This window comes from Heliangelus exortis, chromosome 1 (genome assembly GCF_036169615.1).
Source record: "Heliangelus exortis chromosome 1, bHelExo1.hap1, whole genome shotgun sequence".
NCBI classification, from domain to species: Eukaryota; Metazoa; Chordata; class Aves; order Apodiformes; family Trochilidae; genus Heliangelus; species Heliangelus exortis.
In genome coordinates, this window is record NC_092422.1 from 89,838,193 (window position 1) to 89,858,801 (window position 20,609).

General features: G+C 40.4%; 1 protein-coding gene across 2 annotated transcripts; it reads left to right on the top strand.

Moving 5' to 3' along the window:
- The first annotated feature begins 1,041 nt into the window (after positions 1–1,041).
- Positions 1,042–20,561, top strand: VPS26C (VPS26 endosomal protein sorting factor C). Of its 2 annotated transcripts, none has more exons than XM_071753263.1 (8): positions 1,042–1,225; positions 6,339–6,482; positions 7,665–7,814; positions 10,831–10,911; positions 13,204–13,278; positions 17,155–17,305; positions 18,293–18,445; positions 19,979–20,561. In XM_071753263.1, the coding sequence occupies exons 1-8, from the start codon at positions 1,169–1,171 to the stop codon at positions 20,059–20,061; spliced, it is 894 nt and encodes a 297-aa protein (XP_071609364.1). In that variant the 5' UTR covers positions 1,042–1,168; the 3' UTR covers positions 20,062–20,561. The 2 variants fall into 2 exon arrangements, with proteins under 2 accessions (XP_071609364.1, XP_071609353.1); XM_071753252.1 differs by lacking the exon at positions 1,042–1,225 and adding an exon at positions 1,410–1,496.
- The last annotated feature ends 48 nt before the right edge of the window (positions 20,562–20,609 follow it).

A 20,609-nucleotide genomic window follows, 5' to 3' on the forward strand; every position in this document is an offset into this window, starting at 1 on the left:
GGGAAGCGTGTCCCCCACCTTTAGATGAGGGGATTGAGTCAAGTTTGCAGATGACACTAAGCTGGGGGGGAAGTGTCGATTCGCTGGAAGGCAGGAGGGTTCTGCAGAGGGACCTGGACAGACTGGAGAGTTGGGCTGATTCCAACGGGATGAGGTTCAACAAGGCCAAGTGCCGGGTCCTGCACTTTGGCCACAACAACCCCATGGGGAGCTCCAGGCTGGGCACAGAGTGGCTGAGAGCAGCCAGGCAGAGAGGGACCTGGGAGTCTGGATTGACAGGAAGCTGAACATGAGCCAGCAGTGTGCCCAGGTGGCCAAGAAGGCCAATGGCATCCTGGCCTGGATCAGGAACAGCGTGGCCAGCAGGTCCAAGGAAGTGATTCTGCCCCTGTACTCAGCGCTGGTGAGGCCACACCTCGAGTCCTGTGTCCAGTTCTGGGCCCCTCAGTTCAGGAAGGAGATTGAGGTCCTGGAGCAGGTCCAGAGAAGAGCAAGGAGGCTGTGAAGGGATCCAGCACAAGTCCTGTGAGGAGAGGCTGAGGGAACTGGGGCTGTTCGGCCTGGAGAAGAGGAGGCTCAGAGGAGACCTCATCACTCTCTACAACTCCCTGAAAGGAGGGGGTAGCCAGGGGGGGGTTGGTCTCTTTTCCCAGGCAACTCACAGCAAGACAAGAGGGCACGGTCTCAAGTTGTGCCGGGGGAGGTTTAGGTTGGACATTAGAAAGAATTTCTTTACTGAGAGGGTGATCAAGCATTGGAATGGGCTGCCCAAGGAAGTGGTGGATTCTCCGTCCCTGGAGATATTTAAAAAGAGACTGGATGTGGCACTCAGTGCCATGGGCTGGTAACTGCAGCGGGAGTGGATCAAGGGTTGGACTTGATGATCTCTGAGGTCCCTTCCAACCCAGCCAACTCTATGATTCTATGATTCTATCCTCCTTTACTCCTCCCCCCCTCCCCACTGCTAGATGACTTCCAGGAAGCAGGCGGAGCCTACCGGGAAGCGGAGTCACCGGCTGAGGAATGACGCACCCAAAGACCCGGATGCTCGTGGGACGGGCACACACCCTCCCCCCCGCTCCTCCCCGCCCTTACCGGCGGAAGCGGGGTGGCCGGGGAACGGCTCCCTCCCTGCGGGGCGGGTCATGTGACAGCGCACGTGGCCGCGATGGGCACCGCGCTGGACATCAAGATCAAGCGGGCCAACAAGGTCTATCGCTGCGGGGTGAGTGCCTCAACAACGGCTGCAACCGCCTCACAGCCCCCGCCGTTGCCCCCCGCCCCTGCCGGCCGCCACCAGCCCCCTCGGGACAGCCCCGGCGCTTTTGCTGCGGGTCCCCGGCTCGCCTTGAAGCTGCCGGTCTGCCCGCCTGGTGCTGTCTCCCGGTTCCTTGCTCTTCGCCGGGGCTTGCCGGCAGCCGGGGATGGTCCCAGCTGCACCGAGGCAGAGGGGCCCTTCCTTCGATGACGGAAGAATTCGCCCTCTTTCTGACTCGGTTTGTAGCGGCGGCTCTCCGCTTCGCGCCGTGGTGATGGGGCTGTTGCTGCCATCGTGCTGGGGAAGCTTTACTTCTGTCCCTGCTCAGAGCTTTCTCTCTCCAGTACCTGTCCCCGCGGCTCCCCTTTGGGTCACCACCGAGGACGCCACGGGTTCCCGCTGCCTCCTATAGCGAAGCGGTGCTCAGCTCCGGCCCGCCTTTGGGATCAATCACAGAATCACCCGGGTTGGAAAGGGCCTCTGAGATCATCAAGTCCAACCCTTGATCTACTACTGCCATGGTTACCAGACCATGGCACTGAGTGCCACATCCAGTCTCTTCTTAAAAACTTCCAGGGGACAGAGAATCCACCACCTCCCTGGGCAGTCCATTCCAATGCCTGATCATCCTCTCTGTAAAGAATTCCTTCCTAATATCCAACCTAAACCTCCCTTGGCAGAGTTTAAGAACATGCCCTCTTGTCTTATTGAAAACCTGCTTTTTGTCTTTTTCCCCCTAGCTAGTGGGGCAATACTTTAGGACTACAGCTAGCCAGCCGCTCTGGAGGGCGGCAGGGATGGGGAAAGAGGGACGGAGGCCCCCTGAGGCATGGCCATTGGGAGGTCACCTGTAGGAGCCATAGTGTCGCTTCAGTTGTTTCTGCTTTGTGACCGCAGGACTGATGCTTTGACACCGCGAGCAGGTGTGCCCAGGTGCTCCTGAGCGTTGCTCCCATTCTGCACTCTGCAAAAAAACCTCAAAGAGTCTTAAGCTCTGTGTCTGATGGGAGATCTCATCCTATGTGAACTACTTTGGCAAGAGCAGATGTGTTTTTATGCTTTTTTCACTAGTGAAAGCATCTGATTTCTTAACTTTTTTCACGGATGTAGTTGTTGATAGCAATAAGGCGATTGTGCATACTTCAACTTTTGCAGCTGCTTGAAAAAATGCTGCTCCTTTTTTCATTGTTAAAGACTTAAAGCATAACTAGAAAAAAAAATCACTTGGTGCATGTTTTGGGGATTTATGTTAACCACTGTTTTTCTAGAAATACTAGAAAGCAGAAGAGCAGAAGTTTTAAGTTTTCATGTCTCTTGTTCTGTTTTTTTTTCTTTCCCCACACTTGTATTATAAAAATCCATTTGACACATAGCTTTCCTGTACATTAGTACTTTGGCTGTCACAGTGTATAAAGCATATTTCAATTTCTTGAATATTTTTAATGCTGGAAAACTTACTTTAAACAGATTTAAATGGAAAAGTAGGTAGCATCTGTTCTACAGTGGTCAAATCATCTTTCATAAAGCTAAAGTATAATTTTGTGAACAAAACATCCCTTTAGGTCTGGCATCATGGTGATGAAGAGCACTTTCTTTTTCTCACTTCTATGTCATTTTGCTAATTCGCCTTATTAGAAGATCTTAGTTATTTATTTCAGTATTACAATGCTGTGCCTGTTTTCAGTTTCCTCACTTGGCTTGCTTTATCTTACTCTAAACTGGGTTTATTTATTTTTTAATTTAAGAAAAGGATAGTTCTTTTGGAAGCTGAAATTAAGTAAGATATTTATGATCAGTAAATCTCTTAGTATTGGTTTTATTGCTTCCACTTTAATTCCATGCGAAAAGGTTTATAAATGTAGTTCATTAAATGGTCCTGAAATGTGAAGGTCTGAGTCATGAGAAAACACACTGATGGAAAAACTGTACACTAGACGTACAAGATTATTTTTTTGGTAGAAATTTTCTAGGCACAGAAAGAAATTACAAACCTCTCTTTCCTACACCAAATGGAAGTCACTTCACTTCCTAAAACTTTTAGTTCTAGGTAGTTGAATAAGCAACAATGCTGCTGCTTTTAGGTGTTCTTTGCTCCTGTTTTGAGAGTTTATTTTTAATTTTGATAACTTAGACAGAAAATCTGTAAAGCAGTCAAGCATAATGCAAGCCTGAGGTTGTTCTCCTGCTTTTAAAAAGGAAGTTAGGCAAAATAAATTGCTATGCTAAACAGTAAGAAATATCTGTATTCTTTAGTTATAATCATCAGAAACTGGAGGAAGTAACCAAAGAAAGATCTTTATTATATACGTACTTCGGTATGAGAAAAACTCATTTAAATAAATAACTTCAAGTTGTAAGTAAAAAACAAGTATTGAAAAAAAGCAGAAAAACTGTGTCTAAGTTCCTAGGAACAGAAAATCAGTGGTGCTGTTTTTTGGGTTTTGTTTTTATTTGGATAGGAATTCTTGTGCCATTGAAGCTCGTTTAATAAACTATGGAATGCTCGAAGAATGAAGGGGCAGGCACAAGTAATGATATGTTTTATTTAGAAAACCTGAACAGGATGACTGGAGTAACAGTGGCAGTTTTTCTGAGATTGATAATTAAAAGAATTCTGTGCTGAAAAGTCAGGAAAATACATTGTACAAAGAGAGGTGCCATAGTTAACATCAAGTAAGACTTCACAAGTGAGTCCAAAATATACTTAAGTCAAGCTAATTAGTAAATCTGAGCATTGAGGTCTTAAAGCATCTAATAACTAGTTGGCTGGGTCTAGCAGACTTTCTCTACTGAATGTGGTCAGTGTTTTCTAAATCATCAGAAGAATATGTAGTTAAGATTTGTAGGTGACTTGCATAGAGGAATACATGTGGAAGAAAATGAGTATTTAGTAAATGTGACTTACATGAACTTCATGTGAATCTTCAAGTTGCCAATTGATTGCTCTTTGTCCAAAAAGTGAATTCTTGTGATATGGAAAGTGGAATCTAGAAGGAACCTAGGGCATCTTGTTGGTAACCAACTGCCCATACACTTCATTCTGCCAAAATAATGAAAAGCTTAATCCACAGATGTATAGTGAATATCAAGTGGAACCAGAGAAATGTTAGCCATTTCTGCATTAGGAATTATGTCCTTTGCTGTTGTCAACACCTCAAAAAGTATGATCACAGATTTTTGGTGGTCTTGAAAACTTGACCTGTGGCTTGTTTGTTATTTTTTTTTCTCAGCTGTGTTGCATTTGAAAAATAAAATTTAGGCTGATTTTTCTTACCAGGGATGCTGTCAAATTATCTAATAAAATCTGAAAATAGGTACTATCTAGGTACTAGATACAGGGGTACCCTGGTTTTACACACAAAAAAGGACAAAGTAGCTTTTCTCCAGAAAAGAAATAGCTGGCTTCCCCATATACATCAAGCAGAAATATAATCTGATTCCATATAAACAGTCGAAGTAAATATTACAGCATCTTTTTCATGGTAAGTTCCTCTCCCTGACATTAGTGATCTTCAAAGTTTTTGTTAGAAAGCAGTTCAGAGGTATTTTTTTCAATTTCTTAAGAGAAATTGATTGTTATAAGAAAAATTCATATTAAACTTCCAAGTCGATTCTCCTTTCTGTCCCAAATACATACAACCTTATCACATGAAAGTATGGAGGCAATAGCTCTGGAGGAGGTTGTTGCCGTGTGGCAGGAGGCTGTTCTCATTTCTTAAAGCAGTTCGTATGTTCAGGATTGTCCTTGCTTCTTATAGTTCATCTGTACTAATTTTTCAAAGCAGTAACCTAATTGCTTGTACTGATTAAAGCCTGTTAGCAAAGCAGTACAGTATTTAGGTCAGCTTTTCTACACTGTCCTTTTGTGCTTGTGCCTCCTTTTCCTGGCTTTTCCCAGTTTCTGCAGGTTCTCTTTCCAGACTTGCAGCACATCAACCTTCATTGTAGTGCTTGATGTTCTGCTGCTGTCCTGTTCTGCTTTAAACCTCTTGACCCATTTTCTACACCATCCTGTGCCACTAGTAAAGGCAAACAACTGGCAAAATTCAAATAGCACCTGTCAGAGATGTAGATAACTAGATTGGTGTACTGGCTTTAACTGGTTGAGTGTAAAGTGGGCAGTCTGAATTACTCTTTAACTGGAGGGATATGTAGTTTGGTGTCTAGGCTGCAAGCCTGGTGAAGATGGAGGGAGCATTACTCAAGCAGGAGAGATTAGCCCCAGGGAACTTTCTTCAGGTTCTCAGATCACTTGCTGCTATTTCCAAATATGTATGAATTTTTGATGTGGAACTCTGAATTGAAGTGGATTCTCTGTTGCAGGAGAGGGGAAGGATAAACTGTGAGGTATGTAAAACAAACTGTGTTTTGCTCTTCTGCAGTTTTTCTCCTTTTCAGTGTTTAAACCTCTAAGTTGATGTTGACTAAGTTGACTTCCAAGATGCAGTGTTCCTGTGCAAATACAATTTTGTAGACAAAACATTCTTAGTGGGACCTCTTGGGTCATAGAACTTGTGCCTTCAATTCAGATACACTATTGAACTATTGCCCATCTAGCATGGAATTTGCTTGTGTAGCTGAACAACTATTTATTTATGTATCTTAAATTTGTTTGGCCCCACTGTTGTGGTGATTTTTATTCTCAACTTGGCCATCACTTCTACAGTTAAGTCTTCTCTTCCATCTCCCTTGGCTGACTGTCCCACTCTTCATATAAAATTTTCTCCTGGAATTGCATTTTAACATGAGAAATGGAACTTATCTGTTACCTTAGTTGTCTGTAAGGATATTTTTCATCTTTGTGGAGAGGAAGATCTTGAAACTTCGTGAAGAAATTGAAGCTCAGATTAGTACTTCTGCAAGGAGGAGGAGGATATTTTTAAAGCAGACAAAGTAGAAGTAGAGGGATCTGTTTCTCACATTGCTTTCCTTATCATTATTTGTATTTTATGACAAGGCTAGACTATTCTCTGGGAACAGTTTTCTTGAGTTTGAAAATCAATTAACACACTGTCTGTGTAAGAGCTGTAGAAGAAATTTATTAAAACAAATGTTTTCATGTTGCCTTCTCTCCTATCAGGAAGTTCTTTCTGGAGTTGTGGTCATAACAAGTAAGGATGCAGTCCAGCACCAAGGTATCTCCTTAACAATGGAAGGATCAGTAAATCTGCAACTTAGTGGCAAAAGCGTGGGTGTGTTTGAAGCTTTCTATAACTCTGTCAAGGTAAGACCTGTGCAAGTTAGTATTTTTAACACAAAACTTTTGTTTTCTTTTGTTAAATATTTTTTTACTGGCTCTCAGCCAGCACTTCATTGTATGTAACTGATAGAAAACCACGAAATGCTCAGAATTATCTAAGGATATATGATGATGCTTTGGGAGAGGAACTTGCACTGATTGGAGATTTTTCTTAAGGGCTGAAATACAGATCACATAAATGGTATGGTTACTGAATGATGCATTGAAGGACCATGATTTAAAGAAATAAAAAATTGTGAAATTTTTTTAAAAGTGGTTTAGTTTAATTGGACTTTTATTGCCAGATCAGTCACTATCCCAATAGTTTATGCAGAGGCCAGGCATAGTATAGAACACACACAGGCTTTTGGGGCTGTGTGCAGACAGACTTGCAGAGCTCCTGGAAGGCCTCTATACTGGTCTCCAGCTTTGGTTTGTGGGGTTTGGAATCCAGCAGGGCAAGTTATCTCAGGGTATGAACATGGCTGTGCTGATAGAAGCAAGGCTGGCTCTGTGTAGAGGCAGTATGGCTATGTTTGCAAAACTGGTTAAGTTAGGATAACCTCAGTGCAGGAGCTTTTAAGATCTACCATAATTAGTTTGTTTAGAGTATGAATAATCTGCCCAGGAATCACTGAAAAACAGAAAAAAACAGTAGAAGCAATAGGTTTTCTTACTCCTGTCAGTAGAGGGGAAAATAATACTAAAACTCCATAGAGAAAAGGAGTGTAATCTTCAAGCAGACTTCCTGGGTGAAATCATAGCCAGTGTCCCAGTGGGAGTCTGGTCTTAGGTGTAGATCTTTAGGGTGGGAAAGGACCAAGGAGAAGGTGAGGAGGGAATAGCCAGTTGCATTGCTGCTGCTACTATTAAGGGATGTAATTTAGAAAATGGAACTCCACTTTCCAAAGCACTTGAGACTCTGCTGTTTAGCTCTCTAAATATGTTTGGTCATATGATACAACCAGAAAATAAATCCCATTGTTTTCTTGAGGAAGGCATTCTTAGTATTCCTTTTCATCGTAAGACTGGAGAGCTGTGTGTCACGAAGTACCTGAGTTTCTGGAAATTGAGGAAGTCTGTTCAAGTTTCACGGATGTTGTTGGTGCTTGAAATGATGAGACTGTAACTGCTTCAACCTAAATCACTTAATATTTGTCTCTACAGCCTATTCAGATTATTAACAGCACTATCGAAATGGTAAAACCAGGGAAACTTCCCAGTGGCAGGACAGAAATTCCATTTGAGTTTCCGTTGCATATGAAGGGGAACAGAGTTCTGTATGAGACATACCATGGCGTCTTTGTTAATATTCAGGTAAGGCTGTCATATCTGTAAGGAAAATCTGGACTTTAGTTATCTGCAGAATATATTGTAAAGCATCTCTTATTCCATGGAAGCAGAGGTAAAGTTTCGTGATTTTCTTTTCACAGTGTAACACATTTCTCAATTTGAAGAATTAGCAGAAAGTCCTTTAAAGTAAATAGCTTTCAAGCTTAGTACTCTTATGGTGTCTACTGTATTTTCTAGATATAACTTTAGATTGAAAATCATGATACATGCTAACTTATATAATATTGCTTTTAAAAAATTGTTGTGATGTCTCCTCCCTTTTAGAGCAAGTTTAGGTTCTTCATTAGATATAGTTGATGGTAATAAAACTTACTAGATGTAACAAGAGAGAATTAGAACCATACTGGAAAGAGGAACTTTGGGTTGAGAAAGGATAAAATATATTAGTACTTGTTTAGTCTTGTACAGTTCTCTTACAGGGTGGTCTTTTCATCTGCTTCTGATTTAATTACTATCATGAAGATAATCTGTATAGTAGTACATATACAAGTATACAGATACAAGTGTCTTTACTGTTAACCTAATACCAGTGAAACTTTATTAGCATAATAAATAAGCAATTACTGCTAATAGTACTCAAGTGTTAAAAATTAAGTGTACTAACGCAACAGCTCTATTTTAGGATACAGGGATAAATCCTACAGAAAGAAAGCTACTTAGTGTCCTGAGTCTGTTTTCTTGCATTCATTTGTGAGAAGAGTCTTCTAACTAGAAGAAATCTTACTATTGCTTATTGTTTCTGGTCTTCCATACCGAGTAAGTCTTTAAAGAATGATGGCATGAAGAGTAACGAAGTATCTTGCTTGAAATACCTGTCACATGTATCTGATCCCCTCCTACTGTAGACAGCTATATCCATTCCCTTTATGAAAAAGACTGCACCACAGTGCCCTTTTGTTCAAAACAAGTGTGGCTGTGTAATTTCATAATTTCATCTCAAACAGAAGTGTTGAGACTTTCTAGCATCTTCAAAAACATGAATTGTTGGCTTTCCTGTGGAGATGACCAGTAATATTTCCCGCCCAAATCTCTGTGTACTGTACACATGTATTAACTTTGTGGAAACACAGTTTCAAAGTTTGACCCTTTTTGATTAAAAGTTTTCTTACCATAGGCCAGGGTTGTTGGGTTTTTTCTTTTTTTTTTCTGATGTAAATATTGTGTTAGACAATGCTTTTTCTTCCTGATGAGTGGTGGTTTGGGGTGGGATCTTTTTGTGGGTTTGGGTTTTTTGGTTGATTTTTGTTTGCTTGGGTTTTTTTGGGTTTTTGTTTGTTCATTTGCTGAACTGAAAGTCTTATATTACAGTCAGGGATTACAGAAAAATACCCTAACAAACATAACAAAAACCCACAAAATTCCCCCTTCCTACTAGCCTATCAGAAGTAGCTAAAAGAAACATTCACTAGTTTTTGTCTAGATGCAGGTGTGTTGGTTTTTTTTAAGAACTTCCTATATCTTTTTCAGTCTTGTCTTTCTTCTTAATGTAACATCTGTTGTTTATGGTAGGTATGTAAAAAATGGTGTAAAGCTGGCTGAATTGCTTTCCATGATCCAGATAACTTGCCTATTGTCAATATCAGCTGTTTTAAGGTATACTTTAAAGTCTACCTTAATTTATATATTAATTAGGAGCTTCTCCCAAGATTGTTTAAAGTGCACTGATACCTAGTAAAACAGATACATAGATATAAATTGGGGAATGTTATGTCTGCTTTCTAGAAAATCAGGCTTGAACACCTCTAAAAATACTTTGTTAGTTTTAAATAAATCAAGCGAAAGAGCTAATTTGCTTCTAACATGTTTATACTTTTTTTCTCTGTCCAAATCAAGAAACAAAAATAGACTACAAACAATATGTAACCTATTTATGTTTTTCAGTTGAGTAACTAAAAGTGCTCTTTAAGAAACACTTCCTAGACCAAATTCTGTGCAATCTAAAAGCCTCTATTTCTTGATCTAGACATTAGTATGTTAGCTGGGAGTTCAGTATCAACCTTCAAGTCTTGTTCTCAGGCAGAGACCTTCTCGTCAGACACTGCTGGGGAGGCTCTGGGCTAAATTGCAAGACATGGGTGGTCCTGCAGCCTCACTGAGCTCTGTTCTCTGGTCTTGAGTAAAATGTAGTGCAGTAGTAGAATGTTTGCTCAGCACTGATCAACTTAGTGGAAACCACGGTCTGTGATGGGGAAAGATGTGTGCTCCCTAGTTCTGTTCTTGCACACACATTCAGGTTATATGCAGAGAGTTTCTCATCTGTAAAAAAGGAACTAAAACCAAAACAACCGAAACAAAATAACAAATTCCCTATCTTGTAAAGACATTGAAAACCTGTGTTGTAGATGCTGAACTGTATGTGATAATTAAGGTCATACTATTTTTCAGTCACTGGTTTATTGGCTCCCTTTTTAGGGGAGAAAGGAGAGAAAATGGGAAGCAAGTTTTTAACAGTGAAAAGCAAAATTAACCTTTTTTGCCTGATGTCTGTCTAGGCTTCACACTGCTGATTTTTGGTGTAAAAAGTTTCCCATTAGATATGCTTGTAACTGTTACCACTGCTAAATTGACTGTAAGATTGAATTTAAAATTAGAAGGCTGTTCGTATATCTTATTGATAATCACTTACCCACAGTGTGGTTGTAATCACTTAACTGGATGCGATGTGGGTGCCAAAGCTGTTCAAGAACACTGCTGTCTGTCAGTGAATTCATCCCTCAATCTCATAGGTTGTTACCTAACACAGGAGGCATGGAAAGCATTAGCAAATGACTGGGACTGTAAACACACAGAAAAACTTTCACTTGGGAACATCTAAAGTCATTGTATGCCTCTTACTTCCTTTTCCTCTCCCCTCCACTGGCAAATACATGGCCTGTTAAACTTTTGTCAATGATGCTTTAAATAAATAAGAGATAGAGGAAGTCTTAGCCATGGTTTTTTTTTTATTATTTTTTTTTTTTTCTGCCATCTTCTTTGCCAGTATGCCCTACGGTGTGATATGCGACGTTCTCTACTGGCAAAAGACCTGACTAAGACTTGTGAATTTATTGTCCACTCATTGGTAAGTGTGATTTGTATTAACTCCACAAAGTGAGATTGTTTTTATTTTTGGTTTGGTTTTCACTCTGAGTGAAGTTTGGCCATAAGGTTGGTTTAGAAAAACAGTTAATGTAATTTGTAATAGCAACATGGGCTATATATGAGTAAAGGAAGCTAGTCTCAAAAAAACCCAAAAAACACAACACCCGTAAGAGCCAGGGTTCAGTTGCTTCTGATTAGAATAATCAGAATAATATTTTTTAATTTTAAAAATGGTGTAAAGATGACTTAGATTAAAAGATGTTTTTGTACTGCGCCCAGTTTATTCTCTTGCTCATCCTTTCAGTTCTGAAACAATGGTGTAGATAAATCCTATGGTGTTCTACACACTGTTTCAGATTTAACTGAGCATTGCTTAGCCAAAGGTTCCATGCACCCACTCTGCCCATCCTAGAAATGGGAGTTGTCTGGTGAAGAGAAAATACCTGTTTTCTCTTCACATGACTCATTATGATTTAGAGCCCTGACTCAGAGTATCAAAGCTGGGACAATGTCAAGGTGGATATAAGAAGCTTGTCAGCTTAAGCACTTTTGCTGTTAAGTAAGCCTGTAGTTGGCAATATGCTAAGAAAACTAGGTTAGCAAATACCCACATCTGTGGGCTCAACATGGAGACAGCCTTCCTCCTGTGGAGATGCCCTTGTGGGATGAGTTTCAACTGCCTCACAAGAAATGCCTTGCTGCTTGTTATTTGAAGTTGCTATGTCAGAGTGGTTTGTAGTTTATATTGACTTGTGCACATGTCCAGGGCAGCTGATGTCAGTGCAGACTGTGCTGGCCTAATTAAGTACTTATTTTTTCACCCCCAACTTGGTAGAACATACTCTTTGTATACACATTCCTTTGAACTCTTAACAGGACATTAAAGCACTAGACTCTTTTGTCTTATTTATGAATAATACTGAAAATGTTACTTTAATTCTATAGTACATTTTTAAAAGTTTAGCTATGTGCTATAAAGAAGTTTCCTGTTGGTAAGATTTCATTCTTTTCTGAAGTATATATTATCTACAATTTATTGGTCCATTATTACATTATAAGTAAGCTACAGTTGTCAAAATAGTGAACGAATTACATATTATGAAGTTTCCTGGTTTTATTTCTTGTTCCAACTACAGCACTTCTTGGATCACAAGTCAGTAAATCATCAATCTCCCAGTCAGGCTGAATTAACGAGGTTTTACTGAACATGTAATTCTCACTGTCAGTGCTCAGTGTACCATTTCTGGTAAATTTATTCTTTGCCAGAATTTGTCTTTTATGAGAAAATACAGTCAACCTGTTGCTAATATTTTCCATCTTGCAGCTGGGCAGCAGAACCTATTTTGAATTCTGAGGTAGATCCTAACTAAGAGTTCAAACCAAGCCCATTGGTGGGGTGCTCTGCCAACTCCCAGTTACATACAGTTGGGTCTCATATTTGATGCTGTGCTGGCCCCTTACTCTTATGTATATGAGTGCACCTCACTGAGATAAGGAGCATAGTGAATGGTAAATGAAGCTTCCCTTCCTGATACAGGATACAGAAGCTGCCATCTCAGCAGAGCTCAGGACCCATTCAGCCCCTTATGGAAAGACTTAACTTACTGATATTGTGATAAGTAGTGGTACTAGATACTGAACAGCTGTAATAATGTGCCCCTAAAATAGCTTCTCCAGTGTAGAAAGCTAACCTGGAGAGTTTATAAAACCATATCTGAAGCATTCATTTATAATCCTCCCCCTCTCCTCTGCTTGAATTTGTATTAGTAATGAAAGGAAACATTGCAAGTGACATATAAAATGTTACTATTTGTAAATACGGCAATGTGAAATTTAACTTTTTTTTTCTATAGTATACCATGTGTTTCAGGTAGGTAGTCTGTTTTTTTTCTTTTCCACATGTTGTGGTTTTGTTTTTTCTTTTTTTACAGTGTAGCCAAAAAATCCATACAAGTGTAGAGCTTGTTGTGGTGCATTGCAATGGCAAACACAACATAACCCAAAATTGTCACAGTTCTGTTTCTGCAGTTCAGGTTCATGATGCATTGTGACTTGTGTGTAGACAATATCACAATGTTATTTAACAACAAAGGCAGGAAATCTTGGGGTTTATTACATAGCTGCATACTTGGTTTATTACATAGCTGCATACTTTAAGTATGAAGGCAATCTGAAAACCAGCCCCTCCAACAGTTGCTTGACTGTATTATATTTGATTGACTTTATCTTTTGTAAATCGTGGCTTACAGCTTGACTCTTTCATTACTTGTAGTCACAGAAAGGAAAACTGATGCCAAGCCCAGTAGACTTCACAATTACTCCTGAAACTTTGCAAAATGTTAAAGAGGTAAGAGATAATAAACTCTATTACTTCCCCCCCCCCCCCCTTTTATCCTTTTTTACCTTCGTAAGCAATAAAGTGATTGTGCCTCATCTCTTATAATGGTGACTCCTGTAAGGTGCAAATCTGCTTAGTAATTTTTAGACATTTTTATAATTTTTCTGAGTGGAAGATAGCAGTGAAGCAAGGGAAGACATCTATACCACATGGAGCCAAGATCCATTAAATATATGTATTTTCTGATAGTTGGTTATGCCCACATGGCCTTGGGAAGCCTGCCTAAATAGTAGTAGCTATTTTGATCATTTACCTTTCTGAACACTGGCTTCAATTTGTCCACTGAAACTTGTGTTCCGTTTTTCCAGGTTTTCCTGTTGTGATCTTTTTGTTAGTAAGACTGTTTTCCTGCTTTTAGGTCTCCCTTCTGCATCCTAAATTTGGCATCCAATTTCTTGTAGTCCCAAACTTAAGAATTCAGTTCTAGTCTTCAACTTGTTTCTCAAAGCAGACCTAATAAGCATCTGTTTGCTTGTTTCATGATATTTTTGGCTTCATTCTGTATAACCTTGGCTTTCCAGGATTATTTTCTCCATCACTTTCCAGGAATTGAAGCAAGGCTGATGAGCCTATAGTTGCTTGGATCTTCCTAACTGAAAAGTGACATTTATTCTATTGCATTCCTCAGGAACCTTCTTTGTTGATGACAGCCTTCCAAGGATAATCAAGATGGGTCTTACAGTGATGTGGGTCAGCTTCCTCAACACTTCTGGGTGGATGCCATCGAGTCCCATCCCCTGATGTACATCCAGTCTCTTTAAATATTCTCTAACTTACTCCCCCTCTACCAGGGATAACTCTTTCTTACTCCAGACTTTTCTTGGGGTTGTAGAGGCCTGGGATTCCCAAAGGCAAATCTTATCAGTAAAGACTGATGCAGAGAAGACATTAGTCCTTCCATCCTTTTCTTGTTTTTTTTTCACTAAGACCCTGCCATATTCATTAGCAGGCTGACATGTACCCTTGTATTCCTTTTGCAGCTGGTAGACTTGTAGATGGCACTTTTTGTTGCCTCTAATGTGTCTTGATTGAATTCCAGGTTAGCTTTGGCTTTCCCTAAACCATCCCTGCACACTTGGATAGAGTTTCTGTGTTCTTCTGGGGTCATCTGGCCCTACTTTCATCTTTTGTATACTTCCTTTTTAGGATTTTATCAGTACCATCTTTTTCATCCGTTCAGGGCTATTCCTACCTTTGCTTGACTTTATGTGTGTGGGAATAGACCCTTCTTGAGCATGGAGGGGGTGATTTTAGAAAACCAACCAACTGCCATGGCTGAACTCTGGATCTAGCAGAGTTTGAGGATGAGCAGGTTGTGTACAGCAGCCTCTCATGTCTCTGGAGATTTTTCCAAATTTAAGGATATTTTTCCAAGTAGAAGGATAAATACTTCTTCATGGCAAAATTTCTTTTTAGACTAAATAATAAGCACTCATCAGTCTGCTTTTCCTATGAGCCATGTTCCCATGTAATTTTCTGCTTTCTCTTCTGGATCTTGATACTCTACTCATGAGCTCGGCACACATACAGTGGTGTACATCATCAGAAAGTCCTGTCCATTTCAAGCTTTTCCTTAAGTTTAAGAGCAGACCCCGTGCCTTTTTCTGCTCTAAGTAAATAACCACAAAAGCAGATTCTAAAACTTCTGACATCTCTGATCCAGCAGAACTTGGTATTTAATTGTGTAGCTGTCTGAAGAATGGCAGTGGATGTGTATGGCAGCACAAGGACTACCTGGTGGACGGGTTAGAAAAAGTCACTGTTCTGGTATAATAATATATTAAAATTTAAAATTCTCTGCTTGTCTGGAGATCATGAGTGACTTCTGATTACTGGTAGTCTGCTAGAATTGTCACACAGAATCACAGAATATCTTTGGTTGGAAAAGACCTTCAAGATCATCCAGTCAAACCTTCGACCACCACTGTAAGCTTGCCACTGAACAAACCATGTCCCTAAGAACCAGGACCAGAGGCCATTTAAATACTCCAGAGCCGGTGACTCCACCACTGCCCTGGGCACACTATTCCAATGTGTTGCAACTCTCAGAGAAAAACTGTTACCTTATATCCAGCCTAAACCTCTCCTGAGGTAGCATGCATCCATTTCCTCTGGTCCCCTCACACGCCATCAAGGGGAAGAGACTCTTTCCCTCCCTGCTCCAACCTCCTTTGAGGTCTGCAGGAGTCAAGCAAAGCACCAAGATGTTAGATGGAGAAACCAGGGGAGATTTGCTCATATGTTCTTAATTCTAATTTTGGGGAGATTATGAAATAGAGTGTAAATGACAGGCCCCATGAGAGATGACCCAGCTAGGATTAAAGTATTAACAGTATTGACAAGAGTAGTACGGTTCTAGAGGAAATACACCTTTAGAAAAACATTTCTTGTAGACTAGGATTGGGGAAAATGGCCTTGAGTTTTTGTTCTGAAAGCTCCTCTTGTGCCCTAATACCTTATTAGGACTCTATTTCATAGAGTGGTTTTCTCAGAGATGTAACTCATGTTGTTTAATTTATGAAAAAAGATCCAAGTTAAGGTCACATTAACTAAATACATGGAAATCCCTCTTTATTTCCCCTGAAGATTTGTTTTGAGTGGAACAGCTTAACTCTGCAGAGGTGTTGGGTATCTGAGTGAAACAGTCTAAACAGTAGCTGAGGACTTTTCTACCATTGGTACTGGCAGCCAGGACTAAGCAAAACAAACAGATTGGGAGAAAAAACTTTGGAGCCAGAGGGTTGGTTTGGAAGAAGGGAAAATCGGTTACGTGGGCAAAGAAATCTGATGCCACAGGCAAGTGTGAACAGATGGTTGGAAGGTAGGAGCTGACATGAAAGATGTCAATAACAAAAAATTGAGGGGGTGAAGAATAAGGTTTGCAAAAGAAGGGGAAGGTTAGAGGAGGATGCTCAAAGAGCTTAAGAAAGTTGGATGGTGAAGATGTAAGCTGAAGATGTGGGTAGAAAACTTGACTGCTACAGTATGGCTCCTGCCAGAACTTGACATGTAAATGGAACTTCTGGCATATGAGTTTCAGTGTTGACAGAGAATATCTGTGGTGCCTGATGGCCTAAAAGGGCCAGGGCAGGGGGAGCAAACCCCCTGCTTTGGTCTGTCATGGAAACAGATTTACAGTCATCTTTTGTCAGCTGTCCTTACTACTCCTTCCTTACAACTAGGAAACATGCTTCCTCTTAAGAAAATTAATGTGTGATACTGTATTCAAATTAAACACTTTATTAATAGCCCTAATTGGTGTCTTTGTACATCAGCAATGTGCTTCATCTCACATTAAATGAAGATTTTTAAATGCCTGGTTTGCAACACTAGTGGTGATGAGAAATTTAGAAAGGTGGGAAAGCCATTGAAATGGAATACTGTAGTGTAATCCATAACAAGGTTGGACCAGAATACACTTCTCTAGAGCACTGTCATCTAACTTAATTTGACCATCCTGTTAGTTCCTGCCAGCCTTCCTACTTCACAGTGAGGTTCCTAATTTTGGATTAATTATAATAGCCAACTTTTTTCAGTTCATCCCAGGAAAAATGCTCATGTGGATGGATGAAAGGAGTAGGGGCAATGTCAGAGGGGAAGGTAGTACGAGATATCTTAATGTATCTGTGTAAGGATGCATTTTTAACAAGTTACATTATTTAAGTTACATGTGGTATATCTGAACTTTGGAATTTATAACTGCAGCTTTTTGGAATTTCCTACATATTTTGACAACTGTCTTTCCATAACGTGGTTTTATCTTTGCTTTTACAGTTTTTTTGTTTTTTTTTTTTTTTTTGTCATTTTCACTCTCAATCTTTTCAGAGAGCCTCCCTTCCTAAATTTCTCATCAAAGGGCATCTAAGTTCTACAAACTGCATCATTACACAGCCACTAACAGGAGAGCTGGTAGTGGAGAACTCGGAGGCTGCAGTCAAAAGTATTGAGCTGCAGTTAGTACGTGTGGAAACCTGTGGTAAGTTTCTCTACAAATGGAATGTGTATAGGATAGACTGCAGTAATTATTATTTGCACTCTTTCCACTTAAATACAAAAGGTTGTCAAAAGCCATCTAATTAAAAAGACTTGCAAAAAATTGTTTTGCACTTCAGGTTGAACAGTTCAAATATTAATTTAAATAATATCTATGATCCTTAATTTGGATTGTTTAATGTGAAAACTTGGGAGGTTAAAGAGCAAAATGTTTTGCCCACACATACCTCCCCACCAGCTCTGCTTATCTTTGTTGTAAATTTTCATAGAATCATAGAATTGGCTGGGTTGGAAGGGAACTCAGAGATCATCAAGTCCAACCCTTGATCCACTCCCGCTGCAGTTACCAGCCCATGGCACTGAGTGCCACATCCAGTCTCTTTTTAAATATCTCCAGGGATGGAGAATCCACCACTTCCCGGGGCAGCCCATTCCAATGCTTGATCACCCTCTCAGTAAAGAAATTCTTTCTAATGTCCAACCTAAACCTCCCCCGGCACAACTTGAGACCGTGCCCTCTTGTCTTGCTGAGAGTTGCCTGGGAAAAGAGACCAACCCCCCCCTGGCTACCCCCTCCTTTCAGGGAGTTGTAGAGAGTGATGAGGTCTCCCCTGAGCCTCCTCTTCTCCAGACTGAACACCCCCAGCTCCCTCAGCCTCTCCTCATAGGATCTGTGCTCCAGTCCCTTCACCAGCCTGGTTGCCCTCCTTTGGACCTGCTCCAGGACCTCGATATCCTTCCTGAACTGAGGGGCCCAGAACTGGACACAGGACTTGAGGTGTGGCCTCACCAGCACTGAGTACAGGGGCAGAATCCCTTCCCTGGACCTGCTGGCCACGCTGTTCCTGATCCAGGCCAGGATGCCATTGGCCTTCTTGGCCACCTGGGCACACTGCTGGCTCATGTTCATTTTGGTAACTGCTTTCTCTTCTCTCCCATTCCCTCCTCCCGAATTTCCTGCTTTCACCAGGGTGTGCTGAAGGTTATGCCAGAGATGCCACAGAGATACAGAATATTCAGATTGCTGATGGAGATGTCTGCAGGGGGCTACCAATTCCCATATACATGGTGTTTCCTAGGCTGTTCACTTGCCCAACCCTGGAAACAACAAACTTCAAAGTTGGTAAGTGCATAGGACTTCATGCTGTATTGGCAGTCTTTGATCTAAGTTTCTGGTTTCACTTCAGCCCGTGGGAAGGTAATGGGATAAATCACTGACAGCACTGCAAGAAGAACCCAGGACATTTATCTGCTTCCCTATAGAGGTTTCTTGAACAGGATTGTAGTCTGCTGTATTTCATATTGATTGATAAAATAGAGCCCAAATACTTCTAAATAAAAACAGTTGTGCAGGGACAGGAGAAGCAGTGTAATGTCAAGTAGGGTTTTTTCCTGCCAAAAAATTGCGTGTGATTAAACACTGGGGTAATAACTGAAGAATAAAACCCTAACATGATCCTCTCCTTTTCATCACCAGCAAGAACCTCTCTTTCCATTTCCTTTCTCGTTTGCCATTCTGCAGCACATACTCAGAAGTAGAAAAAGTAAGGGTAGGATGTATGTGACTGCTTTTCTTGATCAACACCAGCTGCTTCCTCCTGATGATGGTTGCCAAAATCCAACATTTTCAGTGACACCTGAAAATCAGGATCTTCCTCACTTGTTCAAATAATTACTGCAAAAATGCTTTGCTAGCCTGTTTTTCTTCTTTTCTTCTTGCTGGGATTTGTTTGTTCAACTTTTTTATTTTTGATTATATCAGATTGAGTCTACAAGCCTTTAGATTCCTTGCCAACTGAAGCGCTGCCCACTTTTCTGCTGTATACCTTGGACATATGTGCACAACTGGTTTTTCAGCTTTGCCTGCTCCTTTATCTGTTCCCCCAGGAGTATTTTTGCACCTCATGTACAGAGATTTTCCCTAAAATCGTATTCTTCTCCACTGTTTTCTAGATAGTAAGTAGTAATATACAGTGACAAATGGTTACTATTAGAGTAGTATCGAGTTTTATTTATAAGAACAGTCTTAACGTAGTTACGATGATTCTAAAAAAGGACAATTATTTTCTGTTTATTTTAATCTCTGGTTCACTTCATGTTACCTCTGTCTTTATTTTCTGTCTCAACATTTAGAATTAATTATAGATTTTGACACTGATTTTCTTTTTGAACAAATACACAATATAATACCTAAAGAGTAGATTTTCTTTTGAAAAATGTTTTTCTTAGCTTGCAAGTATATGGTATTTTAGTATTTAATGTTGCATGGCCACGCATAATGCTGGATTCTAAGGCCATGTTACATGCTGACAGCACAGGAGTCATCTGTTCCCTGACTCTTCCACTTCCATGATTCTAAACAGTGCATATTGGTTTGAGGCATCTTTCCTAAAATATTTTTCTTTTAAATGTCTGAACGCTGCTTGTAGGAAGACTGTCTTGTAGTTTTTCAGTGATATGAAAATGATTCCAGAGGTCTGAGAGATGAGAGTGAGCCAAGGTTCTCTAGGAAAGGTCAAAGGTCTGGGATGTGTACAGTGATGTTCTGCCTGGAGTACCATGTGCATGGCAGCAGCAGCTGCCTGCCTCTCATGCTCCTGCTACAGCTCAGGTTCACAGGGAATTCTCTTCTGTTTTTTTTCCCCCCTTCTTCCAGAGTTTGAAGTTAACATTGTTGTCCTCCTGCACGATGACCATCTCATCACAGAGAACTTCCCACTGAAGCTCTGCAGGATGTAAAGAGCCAGAGGAGAATCGCTTAAGGATTTACTGATAAAGGACAAAATTCTTCAGAGGCAAAGTGGAATTTTATCCATGTCTCCTTTTTACTGAAAACACATCACTTCCTTCTCCTTGCTGGTAGTTCTTGTGCTTTCAGTTCTCTATAAATCTTGAAGACTTTGCCTGCCTTGTGACAGCCTAGGTGTATGTAACTATCCAGACAGCTTCTGAGGAATTTTTCTGGCTTCAACAGCCAGGTTGTTCCCCATTTTTTCTGAGACAAATGCTAAAGGAATGATTCTGTACGTTTCTACAATTTGTAGAAATATGTAGTAAGTTTCTCTCCTTATTTCATTTTTAATAGTTGTTCCAAAGACCTTTAAAGACTTCTTAAACATAGTAACTCATTTTATACGTATGTATATATTTTGGGAGGTGGGTTAAGGGAGTTGTAATATATTACAATACTGAATGATGTCTTTCAAGGTGTAATAATAAATGGTGCTACAACAATGCAAGGTGGTGGTGTAAGATGAATATCACAAGATTATTATGAAATAAGTGAT